This window comes from Sapajus apella, unplaced genomic scaffold (genome assembly GCF_009761245.1).
Source record: "Sapajus apella isolate SASKATOON/1434 unplaced genomic scaffold, GSC_monkey_1.0 scaffold36, whole genome shotgun sequence".
In the NCBI taxonomy this organism is placed as follows: domain Eukaryota; kingdom Metazoa; phylum Chordata; class Mammalia; order Primates; family Cebidae; genus Sapajus; species Sapajus apella.
Genome location: NW_022436976.1, coordinates 8,675,572 through 8,691,721, shown reverse-complemented (window position 1 = coordinate 8,691,721; position 16,150 = coordinate 8,675,572). Strand labels below are relative to the sequence as shown.

At 39.1% G+C, this 16,150-nt stretch overlaps 1 protein-coding gene across 4 annotated transcripts in view; it reads right to left on the bottom strand.

Annotated features, from left to right (window-relative positions):
- Positions 1-1,660: 1,660 nt before the first annotated feature.
- USP33 (ubiquitin specific peptidase 33) overlaps positions 1,661-16,150 on the bottom strand; it is a 65,143-nt gene continuing 50,653 nt past the window's right edge. For 3 of the 4 annotated variants that reach the window (XM_032296542.1, XM_032296543.1, XM_032296544.1), the window contains exons 22-24: positions 7,542-7,644; positions 3,505-3,573; positions 1,661-3,125 (exon numbers count right to left, since the gene is read on the bottom strand). In XM_032296542.1, coding sequence (XP_032152433.1) covers positions 2,968-3,125; positions 3,505-3,573; positions 7,542-7,644 — 330 coding nt within the window. In that variant the 3' untranslated portion in view covers positions 1,661-2,967. The remainder of the gene's footprint in view (positions 3,126-3,504; positions 3,574-7,541; positions 7,645-16,150) is intronic. The other variant, XM_032296545.1, reaches the window with a different exon arrangement.

Sequence of the window (16,150 nt, the reverse complement as noted above, 5' to 3'; positions counted from 1 at the left end):
CCAAGGCAGGTAGATTGCTTGAGTTCAGGAGATCGAAACCCAGCCTGGGTGACATGGCGAAACCCTGTCTCTACAAAAAATACAAGAATTAGCTGGGTGTGGTGGCATATGCCTCTAGTTCCAGCTACTCAGGATGCTGAGGTGGGAGAATTGCTTGAGCCAAGGAGGTCGAGGCTGCATGTGAGCTGAGATTGCACCACTGCACTCCAGCCTAAGCGACAGAGTAAGATGCTATCTCGAAAAAAAAATTTAAAAAAAAAAAATATATATGGGCTGTTAGAGACCAGTATCTTTATCTTATTATATATCCCAATAACAGACTACTGATGTGACTGATACCACAACAAGTTTCAAAGGAATTCATAGGCAAATTACATTATGGTAAATAATTTTCTGACTACCACTCTCAATTCAAAATAAGCTCTTTATTATATGAAGCCATGAGTTGGAGTCCTAGATCTGCCACTTCTTCGCTGTATGACTTTGGGCAAACCACTTAACCTATATCATACAGTTGTTAAGAGGATTAAATGTAGGAAAGCACTTTAGTAAAGTAACTGAAACATTGTAAGTTTCAAAGAATAACAATCATTATTAAAAACAAATCTTTTTTGATTAACCACTAAATATTAGGCATTACACTAAATTCTGGTGAGTCACAAGAAATCAGTAACATTCAGTCCTTGAGGAGGATCATAGTATAATATTTACTATATATTTTTAAAAACTTCAAATAGATCTTAAATGGCTGCTTAATAAAATTTGTTTCATTAAACATCAAAACTTTACTACACTAATGACCAGCCTAGGAAATGAAGTGAGACTTTGTCTCGACAAAAAATAAATTATCCAGGTGTGGTGGTACACACTTGTGGTCTTAGGTACTCAGGAGGCAGAGGTGGGAGGATTGCTTGATCCCAGGAGATGGAGGCTGCAGTGAGCTGTATTCAATGCCAGGCACTCCAGCCTTGGTGACAGAGCTCGAGAGACCCTGTCAAAAAAAAAAAGTAAAAATCAACTTTACTACACTGAATGACATGTTTGGAAACTTCTGATTAAGAAATAACCAGAGGCCAGGTGCAGTGATTCATACCTATAACCTCAGCTCTTTGGGAGGCCAAGGAGGCTGGATCACTTGAGCCCAGGAGTTTGAGACAAGCGTGGGCAACATGGCAAAACCCCTTCTCTGCCAAAAAAATTAAAGAAAAAAAAAAAGACAAAAATTAACCAGTCTCATAACCCGGTCTCAAAATAAATAAATTTTTTTTAAAAACTGGCTGGGTGCAGTGGCTCATGCCTATAATCCCAACACTTTGGGAAGCCAAGGCAGGTGGATCACCTGAGGTCAGGAGTTAGACACCAGCCTGACGAACATGACGAAACCCCATCTCTTCTAAAAATACAAAAATTAGCTCGACATGATGGCCCACACCTGTAACACAAGCTACTTGGGAGGCCAAGGCAGGAGAATCGCTTGAACCTGGGAGGCGGAGGTTGCAGTGAGCCAAGATTGTGCCACTGCATTCCAGCCTGGCCGAGAGTGAGACCTCATTTCAAAAAATAATACATAAAATAAAATAGAAATAGCAAGAAGGTATTAATATTAAAAAACTTTATACCTTTTACCTTTAATGTCTATCAAATAAATTCAACATTCAAGTTTTACATTTTAAAATCATTTTTATTGAGCTAATTTTAACAACATTGCTTTAGCTGGTGACAGCTGCCCCAAACCAAAACAAAGCCATCATGAATGCTATTCAACATCCTCAATGTAATCCAGTATGTTTTTGTACTTGGAATATAGTTAAACTTTTGACATTACATAATCAAGCAAATAGCAGTGCATACTATATTATTCAAAGACTATTTCATTTAAAAAATCAAGTTACAAGTAGCCTTAGCGTCATCAACAATCTCAGTGACACATTCCACACTTCATGCTCTCAAAATAAAAAGTGCCCTAAAACTAACTCTTAAGTTTTTTAGTTACGGACATTAATACTAACCAAAGTTACAAGAATTGAAGTTTAACATTGTACAATATAAGTAGCAATAAGTTACTGATACCTGCTGACAAATTCCACTCAAAATACATCCTTGATACATTCAAAAAAAGACATTTTGTAAATTTTAATAAGCTACTGTATATGCTGCAGTGCAAAAAAAGTGACACCCTAGTTTCCTGAGCTTTAGGAAATTAACAATTTTCTGACTACTACTTTCAACTTAAAATAGGCTCTTTATTGTATGAAGCCATGACAAAACTATACAATTAAATTAGTCTTTTGGAGAACTGAAGGACTGGTCAGAGTTATGGTGATTTAGGGTGATGAAAAAGTTTTCAAAGCAAAAGTATTTACAACACTACAAAGGATACTATGGGATCCCCACGTAGTACAAAGATTAAAGATAACCTACTGAGTTCACAATTATCCCTCCTCTTTCAAAAATATTACTCTGGGCCAGGTGCTGTGGCTTACGCCAATCCCAGCACTTTGGGAGACTGAGCTGGGTGGATCACCTGAGGTCAGGAGTTTGAGACCAGCCTGCCCAACATGGTGAAACCCCGTCTCTTCTAAAATACAAAAATTAGTTGGGCATGGTGACGGCTACTCTGGAGGCTGAGGCAGGTGAATCGCTTGAACCCAGGAGGCAGAGGTTGCAGTGAACTGAGATCGCACCACTGCACTCCAGCCTCGGAGACAGAGGGAAACTCTGTCTCAAAAAAAAAAGGAATTTACACTGAAAGACTTTATGGTAAGTATTTAGCATTAAATATACCAACCTGTGGTATATTACACATTTTAATATATTCTTCCATAATGCCCACTAAGAAGAAATAAACGGGACAAATAAAAAAAAAAAAATAAAGAAAATAAACACACTTTTAGGAATGTTTTCTCATGTGTACATGTCAGAGGAAGTGAAAATGATTCCTCATTAGAACTCTCTATATCCTAAAAATTACAAAGACCGAGTTTCTACTTCAATTTTTTCTTCTGCTTGAAGTGTATCTGGATCAACATGAACAACTGGAGGTCGTAGGATAACTTCAGGCCCTCCACCATAAATAGACTGCAGAAAATTCCATGTTTCTTCAGAAATCTGGCCAGAATCTGCTCCTTAAAATTATATAGAAAAAATAATGTTTACAAACCTACATATTCATATTGTAAAAGCTTTCTTAATATACCCCCCAGCATGAATCCTTTAGGGATAATTGAGAACTTTTAGAACATGAATCTGCAGACTACCAGCCCATATTGTTATAAGCTGCAACATATGGTTTCTCTTAAAAAGTGACAGATGCTTTTTCTTAGCTCTTACCAACAGCCCTAAGACCTTTTCTCAGATAAAAAATAGTGGCTGCTTTCCATTATTTGCCCTAATGTATGAATTACATTCTTCAGCTGACTAAAAAAGTACTATAGATGACTGACGATAACATATTCCTAACAGTGACAAATCACCCACAAGGACGTAAATATGCATCAAACTTACCTTGCCTAAGCATCACATTACCACATTTAGTGACTGCAATCTTAGCATTGTCAATAGGACCTGGAGGATCTAAAGGAAAAAAGATCAAAATGCATTTTCAAAGAAACGTAACTGGCATAATTTTGTGCCTGACATCAATTGTGACCTGTAACTACATAATCAGATTGGCTATTTCTTAGCCAAAATATTATAGTTTTGTTTTTTTGTTTGTTTGTTTTTTTGACATAGAGTCTCACTCTGTCATCCAGGCTGGAGTGCAGTGGTGCGATCTTAGCTCACTGCAACCTCCACCTCTCAGGTTCAAGCAATTCTCCTGCCTCAGCCTCCCAAGCAGCTGGGATTACAGGCATGCACCACCATGCCGAGCTAATTTTTGTATATTTTTTAGTAGAGATGGGGTTTCACCATGTTGGTCAGGCGGTCTTGAACTCCTGACTTCATGATCCACACGCCTCGGCCTCCCAAGGTGATGGGATTACAGGTGTGAGCCACCACGCATGGCCTATAGTTAATTCTTAATGTCTTCTGAGCGTCTTCCTTTTTAGTTTTTAGTTCACCCAAAACAGAACCAGGAAAGAAGATGAGAGGGGCTCGTTCACAACCATCAGGGTCTAACAGAAATTATTTATTTATTTATTTATTTTTTTATTTATTTTTTTTTTTTTTTAGTTTCAGTCTTGTTGCCCAGGCTGGAATACAATGGCACAATCTTGGCTCACCACAACCTCTGCCTCCTGGGTTCAAGCGATTCTCCTGCCTCAGCCTCCCGAGTGGCTGGGATTACAGGCATGTGCCACCACACCAGGCTAATTTTGTATTTTTAGTAAAGACAGGGTTTCTCCATGTTGGTCAGGCTGGTCTCAAACTCCTGACCTCGTGATCCACCCACTTCAGCCTCCCAAAGTGCTGAGATTACAAGCGTGAGCCACCACACCCGGCCTTTCAGAAATTATTTCTTAACTAACCATTTGGGGGATTACAAGTCCAAATGTAGCACTAACAGCATAAAATAGCAATTTCTTTGTCATTTAAAAGAAATCATGCAATCAATTTGCTTCAGATTATCAAAATAACATTAAAAAATAAAAGCATTATAAAAGAAAATGTTTAAATACATTCTTTTTAAAATTTAAGGCAAAAGTGAAGCACATGTTCATCAAAAGCTTTAAAAGGAACTTAAACAAACTTAAAAGGAAAACCATTAAAAAGTGGGTAAAGAACATGAACAGGTACTTTTCAAAAGAAGACATTTATGTGGCCAACAAACATGAAAAAAAGGTCAACATCACTGATCACCAGAGAAATGCAAATCAAAACCACAATGAGGTACCATATCACCTCAGTCAGAATGGCAATTATTAAAAAGTCAAGAAACAGGCTGGGCCCAGTGGCTCACACATGTAATCTCGGCACTTCGGGAGGCCAAGGTGTGTGGCTCACTTGAGGTCAGGAGTTTGAGACCAACCTGGCCAACACGGTGAAACCCCGTCTCTACTGAAAACAGAAAAATTAGCCAGGCATGATGGTGGGTGCCTGTAATCCCAGCTACTAAAGATGCTGAGGCAGGAGAATTACCTGAACCCGGGAGGAGGTTGCAATGAGCTGAGATCATGCCACACCACTCCAGCCTGAGCAACAAAGTGAGACTCTACCTCAAAAAAAAAAAAAAAAAAAAAAAAAAGAGGTCAAGAAACAAGAGATGCTGGCAAGGCTGTGGAAAAATAAGAACACTTTAACACTGCTAGTGGGAATGTAAATTAGTTCAATCATGGAAGACAGTGTGGTGATTCCTCAAAGACCTAGAACCAGAAATACAATTTGACCCAGCAATCCCATTGCTGGGTATATATCCAAAAGAATATAAATGATTCTACCATCTATGACAGACTAGATAAAGAAAATGTGGTAAATATACACCACAGAATACTATGCAGCCATAAAAAGGAAAGCAATCGTGTCCTATGCAGGGACATGGATGAAGCTGGAAGTCATCCTCGGCAAACTAATGCGCAAACAGAAAACCAAACACTGCATGTCCTCACTTATAAGTTTGAGCTGAACAATTAGAACACACGGACACAGGGAGGGGAACACACACTGGGGCTTGTTGGTGGGGGCTGGGGGATGAGGGACGGGAGAGCATCAGGAAAAACAACTAATGCATGCTGGGCTTGATACTTAGGTGATGGGTTGATAGGTACAGCAAACCACCATGGCACATGTTTACCTATGTAACAAATCTGCACATCCTGCACATGTATTCCTGAACTTAAATTTTTTTTTTAAAAGCTGTAAAAAGAAGCCAGATATGGGCTGGGTGTCATGGCTTGGGCCTGTAATGCCAGCACTTTGGGAGGCTAAGGCGGGTGGATCAAGAGGTCAGAAGTCAAGACCAGCCTGGCCAAGATGGTGAAACCCCTTCTCTATGAAAAATACAAAAATTAGCTGGATGTGGTGGCAGGCACTTGTAATCCTAGCTACTCAGGAGACTGAGGCAGAGAACTGCTCGAACCTGGGAGGCAAAGGTTGCAGTGAGCCAAGACTGCACCACTGCATTCCAGCCTGGGCGACAGAACAAGACTCCATCTTAAAAAAAAAAAAAAAAAAAAAAAAGCCATATATGGTAGTATGCCCCTACAATCCCAGTTAGTCAGCAGGCTGAGGCACGAGGATCGCTAGAGCCCAGGAGTTCGAGGCTAGCCTGGGCAATATAGAGAGAACTCAGTAATTCAGCACTTTGGGAGGCCAAGGTGGGTGAATAGCTTGAGCACAGGAGATCCTGAGAAACACCGTGTAAGACCCTGTCTCTAACAATAATTTTAAAAATTAATTTTTAAATTAGCCAACTGTGGTAGTACATGCCTGTGGTCCCAACTACTCAGGAGGTGGAGGCAGGAGGATCACATAAGCCGAGAGGTCAAGGTTACAGTGAGCCATGATCATGTTGCTATACTTCAACCTGGGTAACAGAGTAAGACCTTGTCTCTATTAATTTAAAATTGAAAAAATACATAAATACAAAAACTTTTTTTTTGTTGTTTTTGAGATAGAGCCTTGCTCTGTCACTCACACTGGAGTGCAACGGCGCGATCTCAGCTCACTACAATCTCCGCCTCCCAGGTTCAAGCAATTCTTCTGCCTCAGCCTCCCGAGTAGTTGGGATTACAGGTGCCCACCACTATGCCCAGCTAAGTTTTGTATTATTTTAGTAGAGATGGAGTTTCACTATGTTGGTCAGGCTGGTCTTGAATTCCTGACCTCAGGTGATCCACCTGCCTCAGCCTCCCAAAGTGCTGGGATTATAGGCGTGAGCCACCACGCCCGGCCCACAAAAAACTTTTAACTATGCATATTGTTGCAGACTTTTGCACATATCAGAATATCTTTTAAGACAAAGTCTCGCTCTGTCACCCAGGCTAGAGTACAGTGACATGATCTTAACTCACTGCAGCCTCCAGCTCCCAAGTTGAAGCAATTCTCCTGGCTCAGCCTCCTGAGTAGATGGCATTACAGGCACCTGCCACCATGCCCTGCTAATTTTTGTATTTTTAGTAGAGACGAGGTTTCACTTTGTTGGCCAGGCTAATCTTGACCTCCTGACCTCAGTTGATCTGCCAGCCTCGGCCTCCCAAAGTGCTAGGATTACAGGCATAAGCCACTGTGGCCGGCACATAGCAGAGTATCTTATTTTCAAATTATTAAATACTGTCATATAAAGTTATTTTAAAAGTCCACTGTATTGAATAAATCATAATTTAAGCAACCTCTTATTCCTTCTGAAGATTTCTAAAATTTTTTCAAAGTAAGATCACAGACTTATTTTCTTCAGTTCTCTTATTCCTGCTATAATTCATTAAATAAGCTTAACAAAATTTAAAACCAACAGCATATAAACTAGAAAGTAAGATCCCTAAGGACAGGATCTTTTTCTCTTCTGTTCAATAATGTAACCCCAAGTACACATAGATATTCAATAAATATTTGTCAAACAAAAAAACAAGTAATTTACCAAAACAAAATATTTTTCAACCACTTACCTCCATCTTTACCCTTTACAAAACTTTCCCATTCTCTAAACCACTGCATACTGATGCAATAAAAAGTAGCTGGAGAGTCCTCTTCTTGGAATGCTCTGTTAAGCTACAAGGGAGGAAAAAAACAGTCACCTAATATCCAAAACTTGCTTTGTGGCAAAACAATACAATCAATCCACTTCAGTGTTTGATAACTCAGCACTCTGGGAGGCTGAGGCAAGGGGATTCCTTGAATCCGGAGATCAGACTACCCTAGGCAACGTCACGAGAACAATGTCTCTACAAAAAAAAAAAAAAAAAAAAAAAAAAAAAATATTTTTTTTTTGAGATATGGAGTTTTGCTCTTGCTGCCCAGGCTGGAGTGCAATGGCACAATCTGGACTCACTGGAACCTCTGTCTCCCACATGCAATTCTCTAGCTTCAGCTTCCTGGGTAGCTGGGATTACAGGTGCCCGCTATCACACCCAGCTAATTTTTTTATTTTTAGTAGAGGTGGGGTTTCACCATGCTGGCCAGACTGGTCTCGAACTCCTGACCTCAAGTGACCCACCTACCTCAGGCTCCCAAAGTGCTGGGATTACAGACGTGAGCCCCCACACTCGGCCTATATAAAAAAAATTTTTTTTGTTTATCCATGTGAGGTGGTTTGTGCCTATAGAACTTACTACTCAAGGCCCGGCGCGGTGGCTCAAGCCTGTAATCCCAGTACTTTGGGAGGCCGAGGTGGGTGGATCACGAGGTCAAGAGATCAAGACCATCCTGGTCAACATGGTGAAACCCCGTCTCTACTAAAAATACAAAAAATTAGCTGGGCATGGTGGCGCGTGCCTGTAATCCCAGCTACTCAGGAGGCTGACGCAGGAGAATTGCCTGAACCCAGGAGGCGGAGGTTGCGGTGAGCCGAGATCGCGCCATTGCACTCCAGCCTGGGTAACATGAGTGAAACTCCGTCTCAAAAAAAAAGAACTTACTATTCAAAAAGCTGATGTAGAAGGATCACTTTTGATTGTGCCACTGCACTCCAGCCTGGGTGACAGAGCAAGACCCTGTCACCAAAAAAAAAAAAAAAAAAAAAAAAAAAGTGCTACAGTAAGATGTACACTAACACTAACTTAGTACTAGAAAGCATGGTAGCATCTATTAATAAACAATTCTAGGTTATTTCTCAAAATTTAACAAGTATACATAAAAGGGGGCATAAAGATTGGGTAAATGAAATAAATACTCCACCTATTTATTAAAAATCTAATGTGTAAACTTACTTTATAGTACATATACTATATCCACAGTCTACACTTTTTGAAGATACTGGTCAACAACTTGCTATTACCTACCATGCTGCAATGAATAATCTTGTACATATCATTTCACAAGCAATATACATAAATGTATAGGTAAATTCTAGAAAGTGGTGGAACCATCCCTGAAACCAATTCCCTCTTCTAGCCCTAAGGCCTAAGGAATGGGTATGTGACTCAAACTATACACAATTCTGTGATGTGCAACTTATCCCTAGAGAACTGAGATTTCTAAAATGTAATGTCAGATTGAATCTGCCAGATGCTGGATTATAAAAACCATTAAATTCATCCAACTACCATGTTTGAACACTTTCAGGACTTACTTTATCTTTGATATTAAGAAGTTACTTCCTATGTGTTTAGGTAGAGGCTTTTTAAAAAATAATTAAGCACAGTTACCTCATTGATTTAAGGATGTGTTTTTCACTAGTTTTGGGAATTTTAAACGATTACTCTAAATGTAGTTCTCACCCTGTTCTCTTTTTAAAAATACATAATAGAAAAATATTGGATCCTATAACTATCCAACATGTCAAAACTTTTCTTCGTTCTTTCTGCTTATCCTTTTGTCCTTCACCTTAGGAGAAATATTTCCACTATATCTTTTAGCATACTAATTTGCCCTCTAACGGTATTTATTTTGCCATTCAATCAACCCATCTATTGAGGTTTTGTTTTGCTATTTAGGATACAATATCCTTATATATCTCCCTGAATATCAATCATACTTCACATGTCTACATTCACTGTTCTATCTAGGCAGACACCTTAATCTTTCCGGTATAATGCAACAGGGGTAGAATGCTAAGGTCATCATCTGCCACTTCCAAGATTAAAACCCACAGTCATTTCCTGTGGCCTTTCGCTTGCTTCTTTGATCTGATTCTATCTGCCTTTTCAATTTTTCAGAAACTTCATTTAGATGCTGATCCACCAAGGGCACCTATTTTTAAATTCTAGTGTTTTTAACACATGTGCTTTGTCTAAAAAAAAAAAAAAAAAAAAAAAAAAAAAAAAGAGAGGGAAAAAAAAAAAAAAAAAAAAAAAAAAAAAAAAAAAAACCCTAGTTATAGAAAAATAATAATAGGTTTGCATTTTTAAATTAATTTTTTTTTTTTTTTTTTGAGATGGAGTCTTACTCTGTTATGCAGGCTGGAGTGCAATGGCATAATCTCGGCTCACTGCAATCTCCACCTCCCCAGTTCAAGCAATTCTCCTGCCTCAGCTTCCTGAGTAGCTGGGATTACAGGCACCCGCCACCATGCCTGGCTAATTTTTGTATTTTTAGTAGAGAAGGGGTTTCACCATGTTGGTGAGGCTGGTCTTGAACTCCTGACCTCAAGTGATCCACCCAGCTCGGCCTCCCAAAGTGCTGGGATTACAGGCATGAGCCACTGAGCTCAGCCAATTTTATTTTTAAAGACAGGGACTTGCTCTGTTGCCCAGGCTGGAGTGCAGGGTCGTGGTCTTAGCTCACTGTAATCTCCAACTCCTAGTCTCAAGCAGTCCTCCCTCCTCAGCCTCCCAAAGTGCTAGAATTACAGGAATAAGCCACCTTGCCCAGCCCCAATGTGCTTTTTTAAAAAGCAATTTTATTAAGGTATAATCATCCCACTCAATATGGACTTCAATGGTTTTCTATATAGTTGTGCAACTGTTACCACAATCCAGCTTAAAGCCCTCCAGCACCCCCAAAAGCTGTCCTGCACCAGTTTGCAGTCAGTTCCCCTGTTGTTGGCCCTTGAAGTCACTAATCATTTGTCTCCGCACTTTTTCCCTTTTTAGAAATTTCATATAAATGAAATTAGACATTATATAGTATTTTGTGTATCTGTCTTACATTTGGCATACTGTTTCTAATATTCATCCATGTTGCATTGATCAGTACGCCATGATCTTTTTACTGCTGAACAGTATTTTATTGTACAACTGTAACACATTTTATTTATCCATTTATCAGCTGATAGACATTTCAATTGTTTCTAGTTTTGGGCAATTATGAACAATACTGCTATACACATTTGTTTCTATGTTTTATGTGAACACAAATTTTCATTTCTCTGGAATGAACACCTAAGAGTAGGATCACTGGGTCATGTACTAGGGGTTGAACCTACAAAAAATTACCAAACTGTTTATCATTTGGCATGCAACATTTTGGATCCTCACCATCAATATTTATAAGAATTCCCTAATGACTATTATATAGTTTTTATGTGCTTATTAGCCATATCTTCTTTTTTTTTTTTTTTTTGAGATGGAGTCTTGCTCTGTCACCCAGGCTGGAGTGCAATGGTGTAATCTCTACTTACTGCAACCTCCGCCTCCTAGGTTCAGGCAATTCTCCTGCCTCAGCCTCTTGAGTAGCTGAGATTACAGGCATGTGCCACCATGTCTGGCTAATTTTTGGTATTTTTAGTAGAGACAGGGTTTCACCAGGCTGGTCTCGAACTCCTGACATTGTGATCCACCCACCTCAGCCTCCCAAAGTATTGAGATTATAGGCGTAAGATAGTTGGTACTATCTTACATGATGTAGTATCTGCTCCAAACTAGAAATCAATATATGGTGGTTTTTCCCATAACCAGAATACATAAGCCTAGGAATCAGGTAAAGGAAATAAGAGGGCTCATCTACTACTACCTACTGACATAGTCACAAAAGCTCTGCTTCCCATACTCACAACTTCGGTCTCTACTAAATCTGGAAGATTTATATCCCAAGGGAACACAACAACAATTTGACTGGACTGAAAGTTGAGACAACCCCCTGGCCATTTTGGGTTTCTCATGTCACTGAATCAGCAAGCAAAGAGAAGGTTACAGTACTGGCTGCGATGACTGATCCCAGTTAAAGGGTAAATAAAATGAATACTACGTTACTACATAATAGGAACAAAGAGGATTATGTTGGGAAACCAGATTATATCCACTCTATGAGTTTCAGAGGGATGCTCCAACAAAATACCACAAACTTGGTAAATGAAAAGGTATTATTCTCTCAGTTTTGGAGACCAGAACTCCAAAATCAAAGTGTCAACAGGACCATTCTCCTTGCAGAGCCTCTAGGGGAAGACTCCATTCCTAGCCTGTCAAGTTTCTACCTTGCAGGTGTATTATTCCAATCTCTGCCTCCATCTTCATGATTTTCACCTCTTCTCTGTGTATCTCTCTGCTGTGTGTCTCTGTTACTGGATTTAGGGCCTGTTCAGACAACTGAGGATGATCTCATCTCAAAAATCCTTATAGATGCAAAGACCCCTTTTTCAAATAAAGTCACATTCACCAATAAGGTAATTTACAGAGATTAGAGCATGGAAATACCTTTTTGGGAACCACCATTCAATCCACTATAGGCACCATTTAGTATTTCCATACTCAGAGAGAGAAACCTAATACATACAAGACTACTAAGGGTTCAAACTCTTCAGAAATGAAGGTCTGGGTTATTTTATGAGGTAAACACATTCACAACCAGCCAGGGTGTTTGCTGACAAGAGGAAATAAGGAATGGGTAGTGATCAGCTACAGATACATATTTATAAATATTTACCAGATGTTGAAATAACTACCAATTTATTTTTTTCCTTTCTTTCGTTTGACTACTATTAAAAGGTATGTTGTTGGTGGTTAACATTATAGTTCATTCTTTAAATTACAGACTATAACAGGGAAAAGCGTGACTATACTGATATTGTCTGAACTAAAAAATTTATGAACATCATTTAGAAATAGGTATAGTGACTGATGGGACTTTGGGTTTCCCAAATACGGGGAAAGGGCAAATGCAACATACACTGGTGCAGGAGTTGTACTGTCAGGCAGAAGCATGATATTGTCGCTACTGTTGTTTGGTTTGTATAAGTGCATATGGGTGCTGAGTTGACAAAGGGGCAGACTGTGCTGTATTATCTGTTAATGAACATCATTTTCATTTATTCATATATTCCCTTCTGTGAAGACAAGCCTACATTTTGTAGGATCCATTACCAGTAGTATACCAGACTATATATAACCATGATATTATGAAAGGTATAAGTGAAAGAAAAACAATTTCCCCCCTCTGGTGGCAGCTTTGGGCAAGTTTGAGGCATCTAAAGATGGCATAAGTAGGGTTTTGCCACCACTTCCAAGCATCTTCCAAAGAATCCAATCTCACTTAGTATTGTAGCAGCTAACATCTTTAACAGCAGCATCCTTGTCTTCTGAGCATCCTCTTTAATAATCCTCTTGGGTCCTGACAGCAGCAGTAACTAGCTTCTCCGGTTTCTGAGCATTGTTATAGGCAGACAGCTGAAATTGTTTCCAAGGACTTTATGCAGTTTTGAATTTTTTTTTTAAACTCTAAAGCAATCTCAAACTTACAGGAAAACTCCAAGTATACAAAGAAATTTTCTTTACCTAGTTCAACTTCAGAATAAGTTGCTGAATACATGTTCCTTTCCTCCAAATAGTTTGTTGTTTTATAAAATGTTTTCCTCAATTTGGATTTGTGACTTCCCACATTTGAGATTCAGGTTATGCATCTGTATACCAAAGAAGTGGTGCCATGTTCTTCTAATTGTATACTATGCTGGCACATAGTTTCATTTCTTTCTTTCTTTTTCTTTTTTTTTTTTTTTTTTTTTTTTAAGATACAGAGTCTCACTACATTGTCCAGGCTAGTCTCAAAACTCCTGGGCTTAAGTGATCCTCCTGCGTCCACCTCCTGAGTATCTGGAACTTACAGGCACACACCACCACACCCAACGAATTCATTTGTTTCATTTCTAATGATATTCATTTTATCTTCATCGAGATGGTGTCAGGATTCTCCACTGAAAGTCTTTTCTCTTTGTAATTAATAAGTGTTTAATGAGTTAAGCTGAAATGATGTAAGCATTCCATTCCTCATCCTTTCCATTTATTCATTTATTTATACCAATATGGATGCAGTATCTCCTATTTTATTTAATGAGTTGTATGTTACTATAATTTATTTTAAGGCTAGGCACAGTAGCTTAAGCTTATAATCCCAGAGATTTGGGAGGCTGAGGCAGAAGATTGTTTGAGGCTAGGAATTAGAGACCGCCTGGGCAAGACAGCAAGACATTATCTCCACACAAAAAAATTTTTTTTTTCAATTAGCCGCACATGGTGGTGTGCCTCTGTAGTCCTAGCTACTTGAGACACTAAGGCAGGAGGATCCCTTGAGCCCAGGAGTTCAAGGTTACAGTGAACTATAATCAGTCACTGCTCCAGCCTGGTGAAAGAATGAGACCCTGTCTTTTAAACTAAAATTTAAAAATATATAGACATATGTAGATATATATCTATCTATATATTTTATATACATATATGTTTAATTTGAACATATTCTCTATCTATATGGATAGAAGAAAAAAGATGTTTTAGAAGCCAAGATCTGAGAGCTAGGTATGATCAATCCTACCAGAGTAAGCATGGGTCCAAGGCATTTTCAATGAGAGTTAAGAAACATCAAGTTTCTATACCTGCATACAAACACACACACACTCACACACACACACACACACACACACACTCACACACACAACTTCCATATTTACTCAGCTATTATCATGAGTTCACAAAGATACCTATTACTCCAATCCAATAAGAACACAAGGTACATTTTAGTTTTCTCCCTTTCCATATTTGAAACTTGTCTGACAATGAGAAACTTGGCACTTATTACACTTATGACTTGATCATTTTCCCATATGGAACTGATTGTTCACTGCCACTACCACCACTATGCTGCACCCCTGTAGCCACCAATGTCAGGCCAACATGGGCATCCAGTCTCATCCTGCCTGGGCTCTAACACTCTTGATTGGGCTCATGCCACTCACTATACAGAAGCTCTCTTTACCCTGTTGTGGTTATATAACGCCATTCTTGGCCACTGCTTCCCTCCCACCCTCAATGTGGTACCCTATCCCACTTCTAGATTTCCTGAAAGTCAGCAGTGGTCTTTTTGACCTTCACTGCCCAGTACTTTCAGTAGTAATGTAAGTTTCTTATTCCCTATATTCTGATTCTATTCAAAATACTAGAATAGCTTCTATTAATCAAACCTTGACAGACACAGTCATTGGCCATTATTTAAGCACCGATGGAATAAACTATTTTTAATATTCAACTAAAGTTTCCTTCCTTAGATTCAAGAAGCAAATGAAGCCCAACTAAAATAAATAAATTCACACCTGTATCTTTTTTTTTAAATGTAAAATTCACTTAACTTTAGGCAAGGGCATGAAAAAAGCCCTGAATCAATGAGGAAAAGCAAGTGTGTGTCTATACATGTGCAGGAAAGGATAATACAAAAGACACTGGACAGCTCATTTTAATCTGCTCAGTATCTTCTCCCTGTTTTTACTAAAAGAATCCCAATTTTCTCTTGCAGTATTACTCCTCCCTATAATAGTGTCTCAGTAGAGTTATCAATGAACATGTGTCTCAGGTGATCCAAATTTTCAATTGTCTTAAATAGTTGGAGCTATGTTACTGACAGCATCACTGTGGAGACTTCTTGCTACCTCAAAAACTGGAAGGGTACTAATCCTTGCCCATAAAACCTGGTTTTTCAGGCTTTTGATTTTATGACCACACTTTCTGTTGCTTACAATTAAGAGACACCTATTTATAAGCCCAGGAGTCCTTCAAAAAAACAAAAAGGATATTATATCTCACAAAAGAATGAAAGTAGTACATGCTGGATAGACTGTAGACAACACTAACTTAAGGAAACCTATAATTTTCCATTTCAGTAAGATTTTGGCCAATGCCAATACATTAAAAACAACAACTACCAATCCATAAAAACAAAAACCCACAAAGGGGGCAGGCAGAGTGGCTCATGCCTATAATCCCAGCATTTGGGGAGGCCAAGACAGCGGACCACTTGAGATCAGGAGTTTGAGACCAGCATGGCCAACATGGTGAATCCCTATCTCTATTAAAAATACAAAAATTAGCCACGCGTGGTGGGGCATGCCTGTAGTTCCAGCTGCTTGAGAAGCTGTGGCAGGAGAATCACTTGAACCCAAGAGGCAGAGGTTGTAGTGAGCCAAGATTGCACCACTGCACTCCAGCCTGGGTGACAGAGCAAGATTTTGTCTCACACACACACACAGACACACATACACCCACAAAGGGAGAACATAACTCAATACAACTGCAGTGAACTGCCTGAAGTCATTCACCGTTGTACAGCCAGAACACTTCAAATCTATTACAACTCTCTCATCTGATCATTTTCTTAACATCGTATAGCTCTGCTAATTGTCAGGTCTTCATCTTTAACCTAG